Source organism: Labeo rohita, unplaced genomic scaffold (assembly GCF_022985175.1).
Source record: "Labeo rohita strain BAU-BD-2019 unplaced genomic scaffold, IGBB_LRoh.1.0 scaffold_185, whole genome shotgun sequence".
In the NCBI taxonomy this organism is placed as follows: Eukaryota; Metazoa; Chordata; class Actinopteri; order Cypriniformes; family Cyprinidae; genus Labeo; species Labeo rohita.
In genome coordinates this window covers 1-17,459 of record NW_026128055.1, presented here as the reverse complement: position 1 = coordinate 17,459, position 17,459 = coordinate 1, and the positions used below count along the sequence as shown (strand labels likewise).

At 36.2% G+C, this 17,459-nt stretch overlaps 1 protein-coding gene across 1 annotated transcript; it reads right to left on the bottom strand.

Moving 5' to 3' along the window:
* Positions 1 to 501: 501 nt before the first annotated feature.
* On the bottom strand, positions 502 to 16,973 carry kif5ba (kinesin family member 5B, a). The gene is made up of 26 exons (XM_051101963.1): positions 16,654 to 16,973; positions 11,345 to 11,432; positions 11,193 to 11,266; positions 10,662 to 10,766; positions 10,494 to 10,542; positions 10,287 to 10,342; positions 9,275 to 9,362; positions 8,610 to 8,734; positions 8,422 to 8,526; positions 7,830 to 7,975; positions 7,479 to 7,627; positions 6,575 to 6,783; positions 5,791 to 5,859; positions 5,482 to 5,688; positions 5,258 to 5,401; positions 4,705 to 4,893; positions 4,496 to 4,613; positions 4,328 to 4,383; positions 4,129 to 4,238; positions 3,819 to 3,920; positions 3,332 to 3,392; positions 3,143 to 3,214; positions 2,563 to 2,667; positions 1,713 to 1,929; positions 1,464 to 1,599; positions 502 to 680 (listed from the first exon to the last, which is right to left on the bottom strand). The coding sequence occupies exons 1-26, from the start codon at positions 16,777 to 16,779 to the stop codon at positions 677 to 679; spliced, it is 2,910 nt and encodes a 969-aa protein (XP_050957920.1). The 5' UTR covers positions 16,780 to 16,973; the 3' UTR covers positions 502 to 676.
* Between the last annotated feature and the right edge of the window lie 486 nt (positions 16,974 to 17,459).

Sequence of the window (17,459 nt, the reverse complement as noted above, 5' to 3'; positions counted from 1 at the left end):
CCTTTGCAACCGTAAGTTTACAGTGAGATGCTTACAGCATTAGCCTGCTGTGTAAGGCCTGGTTACTTGTGTCTACAATCCTCTCCACCCTCACCTTTAGAACCATTAGTTACTACAGAAAGTAAAACCCATCGTGTTTCAGATCTGAATCTGTTCAGAGTACTGTCGCACAGGAATATTGGAGTTTGTAGTGATACAGGTGATCCACTGCTGAGCACGCTTGGATATTCTCTATTCAGGATTTTTCTATTCAAGCTTGCTGCAGTCTAGACGCTGACCTGAGCCAGGAGCGAGGTCTTTTGCACAGTTATCAGGCAGTAGTTTAATCAGAGGTTACAGATGTGCAGAGAGCAGCTGACGGCTGATTAGAGCTGATTGCACTGGCGTCTGTGTCAATTGTTCACTTTGCTTACATTTATTTCTTGATTTCCTTTTTATATCATGTTTGGTGCATGTGTGAGAGTGCAATATTCATAAAATAATTTGCTTTGGAGGAAGAAAAAAAAAAAAAAAAAAAAAAAAGATGGGGAGTGGAACTGTACAGCCATGAATATTTCGATTCGGATGTCCTCCCATGTGCACCAGCAGGAGGGATTATGTTAATGGAATGACAGGTTTCCATGAAGACTTCTTGCATTCTTGCAGCTTCGGTAGTGAGGGAAAAAAAAAATCATCTTCAGCTAAAAAGAAAAAAGAAAGAAAGAGAAGACAAGGTAGTGAGAATTCTGGAAGTTCTATTTAGCAAACCAAAACATTTTTATACTCCAGTATCCCTCTCAGCCCATGAGAATGACTCAAAATAGGGATGCACAATACCGATATCAGATAATGGTTTTAAATTCAAATGTTTGAATTGGACCAATATGAAATATTATGCTGATATGTCTTGCCGATAAGAGAAATAGATCACATCAGCAGTGTGACTCATTCTTGGAGCAAAGTTTTTGTTAAGGAGTTTTAATTTTGTAGGGGCGCTGTAGGCCTACTCCTAATAAAAACTGATTTAAAGGTCAGAAGCTATAGCTAATATTAATAAGAAGAAGAAAAAAAAAACAAAAAAAATTAACAAAAAAAAAAATTGATTGATATATAGTTTATTTATAGTTATTTTCAAAGCTTCAATCGACTGTCATTATAAAAGAACTTCATTGTTTATTTATTCAGATTCTTAAGATCTAAAAACTAAAAACTAAAAACTAACCAAAATTAAAAATAATTTGCTTATCATTTTTGCACAGGAGACACACAGTGTTGTTTCCAAACAAAAAGAAATATATCAGTTTCAGCATCAGTTATCGGTCAAAATGAGTTGAAAAATATCTGCATATCAGATATCCAATATTGTGCATCCCTAGCTCAAAACTAGCCAACAGAGGACAGTAAAAAAAAGCAAATAAGGTGACAGAAATTGTGCTGGCTTTATGGCCAAAAGCCACTGTTTCTTTCTTAAAAACTGTACAAACCTTTTCTCTTGTTTGGCGCCACCTCCTCTGATAGGCATAGGTTGGCTGTTCTGGTAGAGCACGCCACCACCTCCGCGCACCACGGTAGGGTGTGTAGGAGAAGCTACGGGTTGCTGTCCAGGCCTGATAGGTTTAGCTACAACCAGAAAATACAAGTCAAATCATTAGAGAAGTGATCATTGACTTTCTTGTTTGTCTGTTGCGTTAATTTGAATCAAGGTGATTGCGCTTATGTAAGCGTTTAGTTACCTATCTGTGCGGAGTGTCCTCTGCGGGCCATGTTTTTGGCTCTCACGGCCTCTTTGATGCGGTCCACCTCTTGCTGGTAGCGCTTGCGGTCACGGGCCGCGTTCTCTTTGGCCTCTTTGAGCGCCGACTCTAGAGCCTTCACGCGCTCCGCCGTTGCCCGCAGACGCTTCTCCAGTTTAGGAAGCTCACAGCGCAGGTCAGCATTATCACGCACCAGCTAAAGAAAGAAAGACACCAATCAGTAAGAGAGAGAATCATTTGTTTCTTTGTCAATTACAAAGGGAATTCTGGGTATTAAGACTTGTATGGCTTAATGTAACGTAAATAATGACTTTTACTGAAATATGTAGTAGAAAACCCATGAAATATTTACGTTTTATCGTTTTATACCACAACACAACTTAGAAAATAAAATACAGATACGATGACCACAGGTACAGAAAGAGCTTACAGGTGGCGATGGATATAAGCGTAGGCTTAAACCAAATGTTGTACCATCGATTTTCCCCACAAAGTGTCTAAACACCCCTGGATATAGTGGCTGCGGGATCATGACATGCATCGGCATGTTTACATCATTTGTAAGCTCTTCCAATAGCTGTGGTCTACTAAAAGCCTCAAAGTCATCAGGGCTAAAGTGGAGAGAACAAAGACAGGGATCTTTCAGTAGTTTTATTTGTCCAGAGGCATCTTCCCATTCTTTTCTCCTCTTCTTATCACTAGAAAAGCAGGGAAGACCTACATCGCTTCTCTTTTTGCCCTTCGACTGAAAATTACAACCAAAAGCCACACAATGGCAATATAAAGTAAGAGGAAAAACTTTAAGAGGACTTTTCTGGTTTGGATTTACCTGCTTGTGGACCTTGGTGAGTTGTTCTAGATTGTTCTCCAGGAAAGAGATCTTCTGCTTCTGAGCAGCACTGCCACCAGTTTCATCGGAGTCCATCTCTGCACTCTACACATAGACACAGACAAAAAAAAAAAAAACATTTTAATTAAATACCCACTAATTCAGCTGCGTAGAAGGAAACTCAGCATATGGATTTACATTGACCTAAATGGCAGAATTAAGTTTGCTTTTACAAAATCCACCTTTTTCCTCAATGTGGAAGCAAACCTATAGGTGAGACTTCAGTTTCATTAGATGCTATAAGGAAATAACAAGAAGGGTGCAGTAAACAGTAAAACTGTTTGCTCTACAAACCAGTGTGTTCATAATTAAAGTAATACATTAAAATACTATGGTAAGACACACCAATTTGCAATATCAAGCAGCAAAACAAGTTGTTTTGTACAGCTAAAAATAGCTGGATGCGGATGAGACCAGAAGCCAGACCCATAAAATTTACACATGGCCGTGCCCACTTTTACAGGAAGAAAAAGGTGGATAGATATAAAAACTAAAGGAAGATGCACAACAGAACTCATACCTTCTTCACACGAGTCGCCAGATCCTGAACAAACAATTTCCTGAGGTTGTGTAGAGTCTGCAGCTCTTTGGCCTTAAATAGTTAAAAAAAATATATATATATATAACGGTATTTGAATATACACAAAACATGATGTGAATCAACCTGTCAACTGTCACCCCTAGTGTTGAGATGAGGAATTGCACTCACCACAGTCTCCTCCAAGCCTTTCAGATCCTGTCTGGCCTGTTCTCTGCGGTCCTGCATCATACTGTAATGTGCACACAAATCTATTAACATTAGCTCACCACTACAGACATCTGTAATTTATTATACATTTAATATGCAGGTGTGTATTCATGCCTCATGTAAAAATGCTCGGCTCGGTTCACAGAAACCAGGGAAATTTGGGTTTAATAAAGAGCAGGGGTGCTCAACCCTGTTCCTGGAGATCTACCTTCCTGCAGAGTTCAGTTCCAACCCTGATCAAACACACCTGAACCAACTAATTAGGATCTGAAGGAGCACTTGATAATTATGGACAGGTGTGTTTGATCAGGGTCGGAGCTTAACTCTGCAGGAAGATAGATCTCCAGGAACAGGGTTGGGCACCCCTGATAAAGAGAATCATAAATGTTTCTAGCAGTTCGACTGATACAATAAGAGAGATGAATAGAACCGACTGTGCAATACATACGTGAGCTCGTGTAGTTTGCGGCTCTTCTCCTGGTCGGTGGATTTGAGTTTCTCATGTTCCACTCTCAAACGCTCCTGCTCCAACAAGATCTTCTGATTCAGACTATAGAGAGAAGGAGAGAATTTATTAGCTATTGCTGTTTTAGGATTACCAAGTCTCAAGTTTAACTTTGATGTGATGTTATAAATCAGTTATGACTGTATTTTACTTCTGAAAATCAGTCAATACATTTACACACACTTATGTACACACTACAAGTTTAATTTCTGACTGAAATTGCTTTATGTCAACTGAAATGTGTGTATCGTACTCTTGTAGGTCTGTAATGAGCTTCTCTTTGGTTTCCAGTTCATCTCTCAGGCTGCTGATCTGTTTCTGATGGGCCTCCCTGTGACTGTGGATCTGCTTTTCAACTGCCTCCTAAACACACAAACATATAAACGCATTAAAATAAAACAAAAATCTGAATTGAACAAGCCTATTTGTATGTGTGCATACACATTTCTTACCTTAACCTCATTGGCACTCTGAATCTCACTCTCTTTCTCCATTGCATGAACTTTCTCTGTAGCCACAAACACACAAACCAAACATTAGAAGCAGAAACAACTACTTCATGATTTTGAAATTGCATATATACATGCATAATCTGTTTCTGAATATGATCCTGTGTGTACCCTGTGCACTGATTTTGACCAGTTCCTCATTGAGAGAGTCCACATCCTCCTCCAGCTGTCTCTTCTTCTGCTCTACATTCTGCAGATACTCCGTCAGAGATTTAATTTTCGCCTCATGCTGCAAAACAAACACTCATTTGTTAATATAAAATATTTATTTATTCATACCATTAGGTTTAGTACATTATAATGCAAGGATTGCAAGGTACCTGAGAGATGCGTAACTGGCATGCAGCAAGCTCCTTCTCAGATTCATCCATCTTTTTGTTGCTCTCAGACTGAGTGTTTTCCAGCTGCTTGCAACGTTTAACCATTGATTTGACTTCTGACTTCATCTTACTGATGTAGAGTCTGGCGACAGTAAACTCTTCGTCTATAAGACCACTGCCTTCATGCTGCTGCAGAGAGAAAGACAGATTTCTCAGTATTGCTCAGTTTTAACTGTTGTTCCATTTTTTCAGTTTGATCAATTTTGTACCGTAATTTTACCATATTTTCCTACTGTAAATATATCAAAACATCATTTTAAATTAGTAATATGCATAATAAGAACTTCATTTGGACAACTTTAAAGACGATTTTCTTAATATTTTGATTTTTTTGCACCTTCAGATTCCAGATTTTCAAATACGGTCCTATCCTAACAAACCACACATCATTAAAAAGCTTATTTATTCCAGATGATATATACATCTCAATTTCAAAAAAACTGACCCTTATGACTGGTTTTGTGGTCCAGGGTCACATACGTGTTCCGCTCACCTTGATATCATTGTTGCCCACAGCAATGCCAATCTCAGTCAGATCTTTGAGGAGTGATGACATCATCTCAGTTACCCTTTTTTTCTGGTGATTGGCCATTTCTTTGAGTTTCTGCAGCTCTGAGTCAATAGACGCCAGGGTGCTCTGATACAGAGAATGTTTTAAAGTCATGTTTAGTGTCACTCTTTGTAGACTGATATATAATTAGCCCTTCTGGTACTTACAGATTTCTGACTAAGTTCTTCACTGAGGGCTTCAAACTCCTTGGTTTTGTCCTCCACCTCTTGACTTTTCTGGTCGTAGTTGACGGCGAGCTCCTCCAGGGCCTGAAGCACCTCCTTCACTTCCTCTTTAGATGCCTCGTTCTCCATTTGTAAACGAGTCAGCTCTGCCTGCAGGTTATCATGGTCTCTTCGTGACGAGGCCAGCAACTGCAAAACACATGCAAAACATCCACAAGAATGAATATACAATGTTTACTTGTTAATAATCTCTTAGGCCTATTTCACATGTGCACATTAGAGTTTACTAACCTCTTCCTGGTCCAGCATCTGCTGCTTGAGCTTCTCCACCAGCTGAGACTGCTGATTAATCTCTTCATCCTGGAGAGAGATGAGACGCAAAACACAAAAATCAAGCTCTCATTCAAGTTCAATCACCTACTTTTACTCTTCTAACAATGACTGTGGCAACTAGGGGGGTTTTGAGGAAATTTTGTAGATTCACATATATTTATTAGGGATGCAACGATATCAAAATCTCATGATACTATAATATCTTGATATTTAGAATTTGGACTGCAGGAACTTTACCCACTTTGACCCTAGCTGTCAGCAATTCGTACTGCACTTTTAAGCTTTTATTGTGACTTAAACTCAAGCTTCAGCTACAAATCTAGTGAAACGCTGTAATTATCTGCTGCGAAAATAAAGCATAACTGGTAGCACTAAACAAGTTCACTGTGAACAGAACCGTTTTGAGGTGCGGAAAACACTGGATCGTGAGCTGATTGCCTGAACGATGCAGAGCGTGCATCGAAAACAGACTTGATGAAGGGATTAAGCCGTATTGTGCTTTGGTTATAGTTCATTTGACAGATACTATGCCAAAGCATAATGGCCCAAAACACAACGTTAAAGACCTATTATGTTAGAATTGATTTAAAAACTACACTTTTTGCCCGGAAGACCTATCGTGGTAATTTCAGATCATCATGATATCATGACAGTTTTGCTATTGCGATACCACGATATTGATAATACCGTTACATCCCTAATATTTATTAAAGAAATTGTGAGTGTATGAGTATGTGTGTACCTTGTCATCAAGCTGCTTGTAAAGTTTGGCGAGTTCAACCTCACATTTTTCCTTCTCGACATCGGTAAGTCGGGCCCCAAGCATCCCTGGCATGGGCGGCATGCTTGGTGTAGATGCAAATTTATCATTATTAATTGTGTTATCCAACGCCATCACTTCAGCATTAATCTTCTCCTTATCGTACTGCTCCTCTGCAGGTACCGTTTCACCTGCGGGACACAAACAGAAGACTCTGAGGAATTGCAAATGTGTACTTTTAAAAGTTTAAACCTAAATCTAATATTTTAGGACTTTAAAAGATGCTAAAAAATAGTTATAATGTACAACGAATCATATAAATCATTTAAGAGCCAAAACAGAAGCATTTCACCAAGTGGTTTCACACTTTTGGACAGCACTGCATAATAAACATGTTAATAATGTTTTGAATGCACTGAGAAGAAAACTGTGTTACAAATGTAAAAATCTAATATAATATATGTGACCCTGGACCACAAAACCATTTATAATGGTCAATTTTATGAAAATAAGATTTATGCATCTGAAAACTGAATAAATAACCTTTCCATTGATGTATGGGATTTGGTCGAGATACATCTATTTGAAAACTATTTGAAAGTATTGAGAAAATCACTTTTAAAGTTGTCCAAATTAAGTTCTTAGCAATGCATATTACTAATCAAAAATTAAACTTTGATATATTTACGACAGGAAATTTACAAAATGTCTTTATGGAACATGGTCTTTACTTTATCCTAATGATTTTTGGCACAAAAGAAAAAAAATAATTCTGACCCATACAATGTATTTTTGGCTATTGCTACAAATATACCTGTGCTACTTAAGACTGGTTTTGTGGTGCAGGGTCATATATAAAATGTTGTTATCAAAATGGGCATCTGACCATTCCTCCAGCGGTTGAGTTCATTCTCCAGCCATGTGATGGTGTTTCGAAGGCTCTTGTTTCGTTCTTTCTCTCTTTCATATTTCTTCTTCCATTGCTCTGCTGTCAGCTCTACATTCAAAGTCACTGTGTTCTTAATAGTCTTGGCTCTGCAAACACAAACCCAATCACAGCTGTAAAGCTCTCTTGTCTTTATCTTCACACCTTCTTTGCATAAATACACAAAGCTGTAATTATTCTTTCATACGTGCATAACAAAAAAGTGAGACCAGTGACACCTTTATTATAAACGCTGAGAACAGACAAAGTGACAGAGCTGAATAAGTATGAATTCGTCTGCTCAGTGCTCACCTCTGTCCAAACATTAGGGTGGATTTGGTCTCAGCCTCGTTGAATGAGGAAGGAGAACAGCAGATGACGATGGTGGTCCTGCAGTTTCCACCCAATGAATCCTGCAAGATCCTTGTCATTTTACTGTCTCTGTATGGAACATATGTCTGGGAAAGAGATGAAGAGAGATTCAGGATAGAATTAGATCACTAAACACAGTACCGTTTACTCCCCATCCCCACACTTGACAATCGCCAAGCGCTAATTAAACGCCACTGTTTTGGACATTTTTTTTTGGCCCTACAAAACTGCTTCACCCGAAACTGAAAATGAATTATACTAAATTATACTGTATTATCTTAAATTATATTAAATTGCATTAAATGATCCACTAATTATATTATATTGTATTATCCTTTGGTTATACACAAATAACATTACTGGTCATACCAATAAAGAACATCAAAACTGAACTGAACAAAGCTAAAGTGAATATCTGAACACAACTCATACAGGCTAGCCTCACAGCTCCAGGCACAAAACGCTACAAAACAAAGAGTGCACAGAACTAATCGAAAGCCTGTGAGCATTTGTGCATGTGTGTGTGACTTACCGAGCCCTCGGCTAGGGCCGATATCACGTTGCCCAGAGAAGACAGAGACTTGTTGATGTTTTTGGCTTCATCCAGTACGGCGCCTTCAGCTCCTGTTTTACTGACCTGTGAGACGACACAAGAGTTTAACACACTCAGCTCATGTTTTACTGCACTACAAGGCAAAAGTTTAACACAAACATAGACACCTTCTCGCTGCCTGCCAAGTCGACCAGGTAGAGTTTCCCGCTGAGCTTCTGTTCTGTCTGCGTATTCTCCTGCTTCACATTGATCAGGAAGATGCTGTGACTCCTGGAGCTGTGCTCATTCATGTCTGAGATAAACACAAAGACATTATTACAACTAAATTCAAAGAATGTTGTTTACAAGCATCAGCTCAAATGAAAGATGCAAATGTTACAGTTTCCTCGTAGGATCTGGCTTAGTCTTGTTTATTATATTTTATTTAGAGCTGTCAAACGATTATTCGTGATTAATCGCATACAAAATAAAAGTTTGAGTTTGCCTAATATATGTGTGTGTAATTATTTTGTATATATAAATACAAGCACATTCATGTATATAATTAAGAAATATTTACAAGTATATGTATTTATTATATTTTTCTAGAATTTATATATATATAATATATAATATATATATATATATTAAACATATTTTTTACATATATAACATTTCTCTTAAATATATACATTAATTTGTGTATTTATATATACATAATTACACACAGTACACACACATCTATTAGGCAAACTCAAACTTTTATTTTATCTGCGATTAATTGCTTGCCAGCCCTAATTTTGATCTCTTTACTGAAAATATTTATTCTCTATTTTTGTCTGTGCATTCATACTTGTCACAGCTACATGTCTGTTGGATTTGCCCTCGTCAATAGTGTCCATCACTTCGTCTGGACTGCAAACAAATCGCTCAGTGCAGCCCTAAAACCAGGAAGACAACAATTATAATAAACAACCTAAATTCTTTAAAGGGAACCCCAGGTATTAGCTTAATATAACATAAATGATGTCTCTTACTGAAATACATAGTAGAAAACCCACGAAAGACTTATTATTATTTTAAAAAATCCACATTGTTTTATGCATATTTTGTACTATGGGGGGAGCCATTATTTCAGTGACGTGAAATGGCTGTACTGTGAGCTACTGGCACAACTTGAAACTTGATATTTTTACCGCAACACAACTCGGAAAATAAAATACTGATACAATGCCACATTATGCTTTTTTAGTTGTATTTTTCAGTCGAATGGCAAAAAGAGAAACAATGCAAGTCTTCACTGCTTTTCCTAGTGATAAGAAGAGGAGAAAATAATGGGAAGAAGCCTGTGAATAAATAAAACTTCCTAAAGACCTGTGTCTTTGTTCTCTCCACTTCAGCCCTGGATCCACTGAGGCTTTTAGTAGCTACTTAGCTACTGAAAGAGCTTACAAACGGTAGAGACAAGAAACGCTAAATACCATTCTGGCAGGATGTAAATATGCTGAAACTTGTCATGATGTCACAGCCTCTGAAGGAGTTTCTCAGCATAGATTTCACTCAATATCTAGGGGCATTTAGACTCATTGAGGGAACAACTGATGGTACGGCATTTGGCTTAAACCTACGCCTATATCCATCACCACCTGTAAGCTCTTTCAGTAGCTGAGGTCATCGTATTAGTATTTTATTTTCCAAGCTGTGTATTCTGAGTTATGCTGCGGTAAAAATAGCAACAGGTCGCGCCAGTAGCTCACCGACTGCAACCAGTTCACGTCACCAAAATAATGGTGTGTAATAATGGTTCTACATTGTGTGAAGAATTTAATGGGACAATGATGGGACATCAGGTTTCAGGAACTCACCTTGACATAAGGAACCCTGTTTTTGTCTTCATGTACAGATAAATTAGTCTTTGAAACTACAAGACACAGGAAAGAGAGAGAGATTACATCACTACAACTTTCACAATTCCACTACCCTAGATCATCTTGAAAGCATTTCTAAAATGTTCAGATCAAATGACTAAAACAGAAAAATGACTCAAAGGCTTAAAACAGCCCCACACTCACCATCCAACAGGTCCCGAATCTTATCCAGATAAATCTCAAAGTATGACACCTGCCAAAAAGTAAAAACACCATCAAGAAAGCAGATACAAATATTAAGCAATATATCAAGCTTTTAAAGAATAAGAAGAAAGACTGTTAATAAAACAGTGTTTGAAAACAAAGACTTACTTTAATGTGAAACTCCAGGTTTTCATCCATAGAGTAAATGTAGTTAAAGATGTCTTGCACTATTCTGGGAATGATTCCCATTCCATCTGTGTCATGGAGATTTCCCTAAAGAACAACCACAATCTCTCATTCATAAAAGTAGTATAAATGCTGTGTAAAGACTGCTCCATTATAATGTTCACACTACGGCTCAGGAGTTTGGGGTCAGTAAAATTTATTATGATTCTGAAAAGAGAGTAATTCATTTGATCACAAATAGTCAAAAACTGTAATACTGTAATGTACACTGTAACTGCTGTTTTAGGATTCTTTGACAAACAGAAAATTCAAAGAATAGCATTATTTTTCTTCTTTTGTAACATTATATAATGTCCTTAATGTCACTTATCAGTTTAATGCATCCTTGCTGAATAAAGGTATCAAATAAAAGAAAAATCCAAGCAAGGTATGGGGAAAATATTAATATTTACATGTGATTAGGTAAAATGTTTTCACCTCAGCACAGACATTTCAACTTTATTACTTGCTCACCTCCATTGTGTGCGTTTTGCCCGAGGATGTCTGACCATAGGCAAAAATAGTTCCGTTATAGCCACCGAGTACATCTGTGGAAACATGATCATCAAAACTTAATCCATGTTCTGCCGTTTGATTCAGAAGTCAATCAAGTGAGTTGCTTTCACCTTTGACAATTTGTTGAGCGCAGGCCGTGTACACTTGCTCCTGAGATGTGTTGGACTGGAAAACTCTGTCAAACACATACGGCTTACCCTGTGGAAAGAGAAAAATTTATATAAAATTAAGCAAAATTAAGTGCAATTAGATCATTAAATATATTAATTTTTTAGGTTTTATAGAGTTATTATGACAAAACATGCAACAGCCTGAACTGATACAGAATAAACTGATTTGACTGAATGATGAGTTAACAAGAGTGAAAAAGATTTGGACAACTAATCAAAAAAAAAATTTACCAGCATGATGATCTGACATATCTATGATGTAAATGAAATACTGCTGTATCAAAGGTATCAAATGAACGTGGTACTAGTACTCGGGTCATACCACCACAATTACAATGTAATGATAAAACCATTCATTTACTGGCTCCAAGTTTTAAGTCATAACCTTTAAGTCATCAACCTTTGAGTTCTCTACACTGTTTTAGTAGATAGCTTTGACAATTCTCAATATAAACAAGTGCATACATTGCACCTATACAGACTGCATTAGCAGGCAGCAAATACTACTTGCCAAACAACAAATTCATGATCACAGAAAGCACAACTTAAAGTAAGTACTACTGCACCTCCTGAAGAACTGCCATGTTGGCCTTTTTTTTAGGCTGCTCTATGCAAGAAAATAACTATTTATAAATTCTATATGGGTATATCTAAACAACAAATATATTTAAAAGCCAAAGCAAAATAATTTAATTGAACAATTGTTGAAAATTACACTGTTGAGTACTACTAATAAAAATAATCATTATTAATTTTAATAGAACAACTTACTATTACTAAAACGTAGCATTTAGGTTTACCGGGATTAAAAACACTTATTATGCCATTTAAAATTATGCCTAGATATTACTAAGTATGCCAGACTATGATTAAATGTATTTATTTAGCAGAAACTTCTATCCAAAGCAACTTTACAAATTAGGTGAAATGAAAAACACAAATGATTCTTCTTAAGGCTACATTTTTTACAAGTAAAATTTCAAATCTTATATGAATAAATTACTAAGTTTGTAAAACAAGACAAGTAACCTCAGAATGATTATTTTTATGACAAATTTTCCAGCTGATGTGATAGTAGCTTGAAGGTTAAGGATCTGTGCTGCCAACAAAATACTGCAGATTCAGCTTCTGGTAAAGTGCAAAGTGGCCAAGAGAGGTTGCCAACTCTTCGGCTGCAAACTATATGCTCTTCTATGGAGCTTTTGCACAAGGAAAGACCACTAAGGCCTTTGTAACATAATACTATTTCAGAGACCTCTGATTAATTTATACACATATAAACAAATATGCACCACAAAAGTACATACACATGATGACTTAAGATCCTTAAATCAGGAATAGTCAGGAGCAGTAATGGAACAAATAAGCACTGCACTCCTTCAGTCATCATACTGTGCGAACAGTCATAATGACACAGCTACATTAAAATCTACATTAATTCTCTCATCTGATCTATTAAGTTTAATCTCTGACGACAGTGCTAACTTGTTTTATCAGAGCAATGTCAAACCATAACGTTGCTCTATTATTGCACAGTAAGGACTGGATCACATAATTAATGATAGATTCATCATATTCTTTTTAAAAAGTGATGAATACTTTATCAACTAAATTAGCCTAGACTAAACAAGATGCAAAACCCAGTGGAATAAGCAACTCAGTGTTATTATTTGCAACCAATATGCTAAAGTATGGCAAAAATAAGGAACTCTTTTGATAAATCTGGGCAAATGACTTAAGATGATCAAAGTCTAGAGGAAATGACAGTGGAAATGTAATGTTTAACAGCGTTTCATGAGCATGACACCAGTTTACGGTCTGTAATGTTTTTGCTGTAGCTGCAAGTCTCTAAAATGTGTAGATTTTGAATATTGACAAAGGAGTCAGTAAAGACTAGTTTATACAATTGTTAATGTACTTAAGAAAAGCTGCTTTATCTAATAAAAGTATTGGGACAAACATATTTTCATATTTACTCTACCAGTCAAAAGTTTTTGGACATTAAGATGTTTTTTAATAAGTCTCTTCTGCTCACAAAGCCTGCATTTATTTAATCCAAAGTACGGCAAATAAGTAAAATTTTGATATATTTTTACTATTTAAAATAACTGTTTTCTATTGGAATATATTTTAAAATATAATTTATTGCTGTAATTTCAAAGCTGAATTTTTAGCTTCTTTACTCCAGTCACACGATCCTTCAGAAATCTTTTTTCAGGTTTATTTGATAAATATAGAAAGTTCAGAAGAACAGCACATCTGAAACATTATAAATGTCTTTATCATCACTTTTGATCAATTTAAAGCATACTTGCTAAATAAAAGTATTAATGTCTATAATTTCTAAAGATAAATGCTGATCTTTGGATCTTTCTGTTCATCAAAGAATCCAGAAAAAAATTACTCAACTGTTTTAAATAATGATAATAATAATAATTGGCATATTAGAATGGTTTCTGAGGGATCATGTGACACTGTAGACTGGATGATGCTGAAAATTTAGCTTTGATCACAGGAATAAATTACATTTTAAAATGTATTCAAACAGAAAGCTATAAAATATTTCACAGTATTACTGCTTTTGCTGTATTTTGGATCAAATAAATGCAGGCTTGGTGAGCAGAAGAGACCTCTTTAAAAAACATTAACAAACTTTTGAATGGTAGTGTATTTTAATAACTGATAATGATGTAGAAAATGTCGCCAATCTGAGAAATCCATTTCAACCTACAATGCACATCATGATATGCTTATGCTCAAACTGGATACTGACACAAAACCAGGCCAGTCTCCTGCGAGAAAAGAAAAATTTCCCAGAGTTCTAATCGAGGCACTTTCTTACCTAACTATTTTCTCATCTCGCTTAGAGTCCCAGGGGCTGCGCAGGGTGGAGCGCTCTCTATTTCCAATGCATTATCTCACCTTCCTTCTAGTGCACACACACACTCTTTTTACTCTTTTCAAATTACTGTGGATAAGCCTGAAGGAGTCTCCAGTTCCTGGGCTTTCTCTTACGTTATCTTTACACACACACACAAGAGGACTATTAAGAGAGCGAGCACTGAGCAAAAACAAACATATCCGTTTCAAAGCCGGTCTTTCAAGAACGTGCACACATTGTAGCCAGACAGGAATACCTGACCCTTAACAACATCATAAAAGATTTGTGAAATTGAAGTGGATGTACAAGAAAAACATGATATTGTCATTTATATTAAAAGGGATGGTGGTCACCTGTATGAGTCAGCTTGCCACATGGCATGTTTGCTTTCAAATGTCATTCATCGTGCCATAGTTTAGTCAGCCATCAGAGTTTATTACATATAGACTTTCATGTTTGAACTGGGTTTATAGATAATCAGAGTACAGTGACAATGATTAATCAATTCCCCACCCACAAATACACATAGATGCCAGTGCAATTCTTGAGTTTCTGCACATACAGATCATAGTGGGAACATCAGCATCTCTACTTTGTCCTTTTAACTGGGATGTTACAGCCAAGCCTTTGGTTCAATAGAAGCCTAGTTATATGTTAATAGGTATACGTACTAGAAAAAGAGGTTTAACTGAGCTTTTGTTCCCAGTTTACCTAATAAACAACTTCATGTCGAATTTCACCTGCCATTTACACACTTATGCTGATATTATAAAGTGCAGGAGTTTTCAAACTAGGTTCCAAAAAAACTTCCACAGGTGGTGTGTCGGAAAACAATCACAAAAGTTCAAAAGTTTTTGAACTGTAAGAAGTCTCTTCTGCTCACCAAGCCTGCATTTATTTTATCCAAAGTACAGCAAAAACAGTAATATTTTTACTATTTAAAATAACTTTTTTCTAGTTGAAAATATTTTAAAATGTAATTTATTCCTGTGATCAAAGCTAAATTTTCAGCATCAGAAACCATTCTAATATGCTTTTTGCTGTTAAAGAAATATTTTTTTTTACTATTATTACCATCATCAATACTTAAAACAGCTCAGTACATTTTTTTCAGGATTATTTGATGAATAGAAAGATCCAAGGATCACCATTTATCTGAAATAAAGCCTTTTTGAGGGTAAGAAATTATGCAAAATAAATACTTTTATTTAGCAAGGATACTTTAAATTGATCAAAAGTGATGATAAAGACATTTATGACGTTACAAAAGATTTCCATTTGAGATAACTGCTGTTCTTCTCAACTTTCTATTCGCCAAAGAAACCTGAAAAAAATTCTACTCAGCTGTTTTCAACATAATAAAAATAAATCTTTTTAGCAAATCAGAATATTAGAATGATTTCTGAGGGATCATGTTACTGAAGTAATGATGCTAAAAATTCCAGGACAAATTACATTTTAAAATATATTAAAATAAAAAGCAGTTATTTTAAATAGTAAAAATATTTCAAAATGGTAGCTTTTGCTGTACTTTGGATCAAATAAATGTGAGCAGAAGAAACTTCTTTAAAAAACATGAAAATGTTACTGTCCAAAGTAAGAGTTTTGAGTGGTAGTGTATACCTTAAAAAATGTTGTTTCTGTAAAATTATATAGATAATATTGTATCTACTAAAAGTAAATATTTTCCAAAATTTCTGTAATAATTTGCTTAGGTTTTCATACAGTAACAACAAAAAATTAAATTAATTTACCAAATAACAAAATCACACACATACACCTTAAATTTCTATTTATGAATGACAAAATGTAGCTTCATTATAGTAAGAAAGACTTTAGCGATGGGAACATATTTGGTGTTGCTTGGTATCGAAACGTTTGAAAACATTTCTGATATAGATTTTCTCAGTATTTACAAACGCCCACAAATATGAACAGTTTCCGGCTCATTCAACATATATCCAAACTTACAATTACAGGTTTAAAATAATAATCTAAACCTACAATGTGCAACCAACACATATAATAAACTAAATAAATGAATTAAATAAGTTTTTGCTGCCCTGAAAGTGTCAAACTAACTGTGTTTCCGCGTTGAATGTGCAGGGCTGGCTAACACGGTTAGCATGAAGCTCATGAGGAAACGCAAATTAAATCAACTAAATTAACATTTATGTCCGAATTAAACGGTCAGTTTCGGGTGTCACTGGACCGAATGCAGAGGCTGGTGTCGGTGTCAAATATTCAGATTAGCAGGACGTGGCAAATTCTGGTTCTGACTGACTGCGGTCATTAGCATTAGCCGCTCGAGCGAGACCTACCGAAAAATAAACGATACAAAATAACTGCGTCCCTAAATATCACTCACCCCGATCACGACGCTGTCCTCTCCTTGAAATTTGGGGATGTATTTGTCCCCCCTTGTCACCTCCGAGCTATTCAGTGGCCTGAAACGGCACATGACTTTAATGGTGCACTCCGCCGGGTCCGCCATCTTCCCCCGGTTACCGAATCACGAGAGCACCGGCCAGAACACACGCACACAGACGGATACAGACACGGACGGAGGGGTGGGGACACCGCCTCGCTCCAAAATCCCGGCCTGGGCTGTTGTTTCCCAGCCCGTGTGACTACACAGAAAGAGCCGCGTTGGAGGATCACCCGGCCTCCGGTTCGGTGACGTCACTTCGCACTCGTCACCGTCACGGAGGTTAATAGAAAAAATTGTTTTCATGTGTATTATTGTAGTCCTAACTGTACTTTTACTGTGTTTATTGAAGTTTATTATTAATTAAAATAAAGGTTAACAGAAAAATAACATTGACAGCAAAATGACTGTTGAAGTCAAACGTTTACATCTGCAAAGTGTTAAATATTTTACCAAATTATTTTTTAGTACTGACCTGAATAAGATATTTCACATAACAGACGTTTACATATAGTCCACAAGAGAAAATAATAGTTGAATTAATAAAAAAAAATTACATACACTTGATTCTTAATACTGTGTTGTTGCCTGAATGATCCACAGCTTTTTCTTTTTCTTTTTTCTGATAGTTGCTCATGAGTCCCTTGTTTGTCCTGAACAGTTAAACTGCCTGCTGTTCTTCAAAAAAAAAAAAAATTCTTCAGGTCCCACAAATTCTTTCGTCTTTGAGCATTTTGGTGTTATTA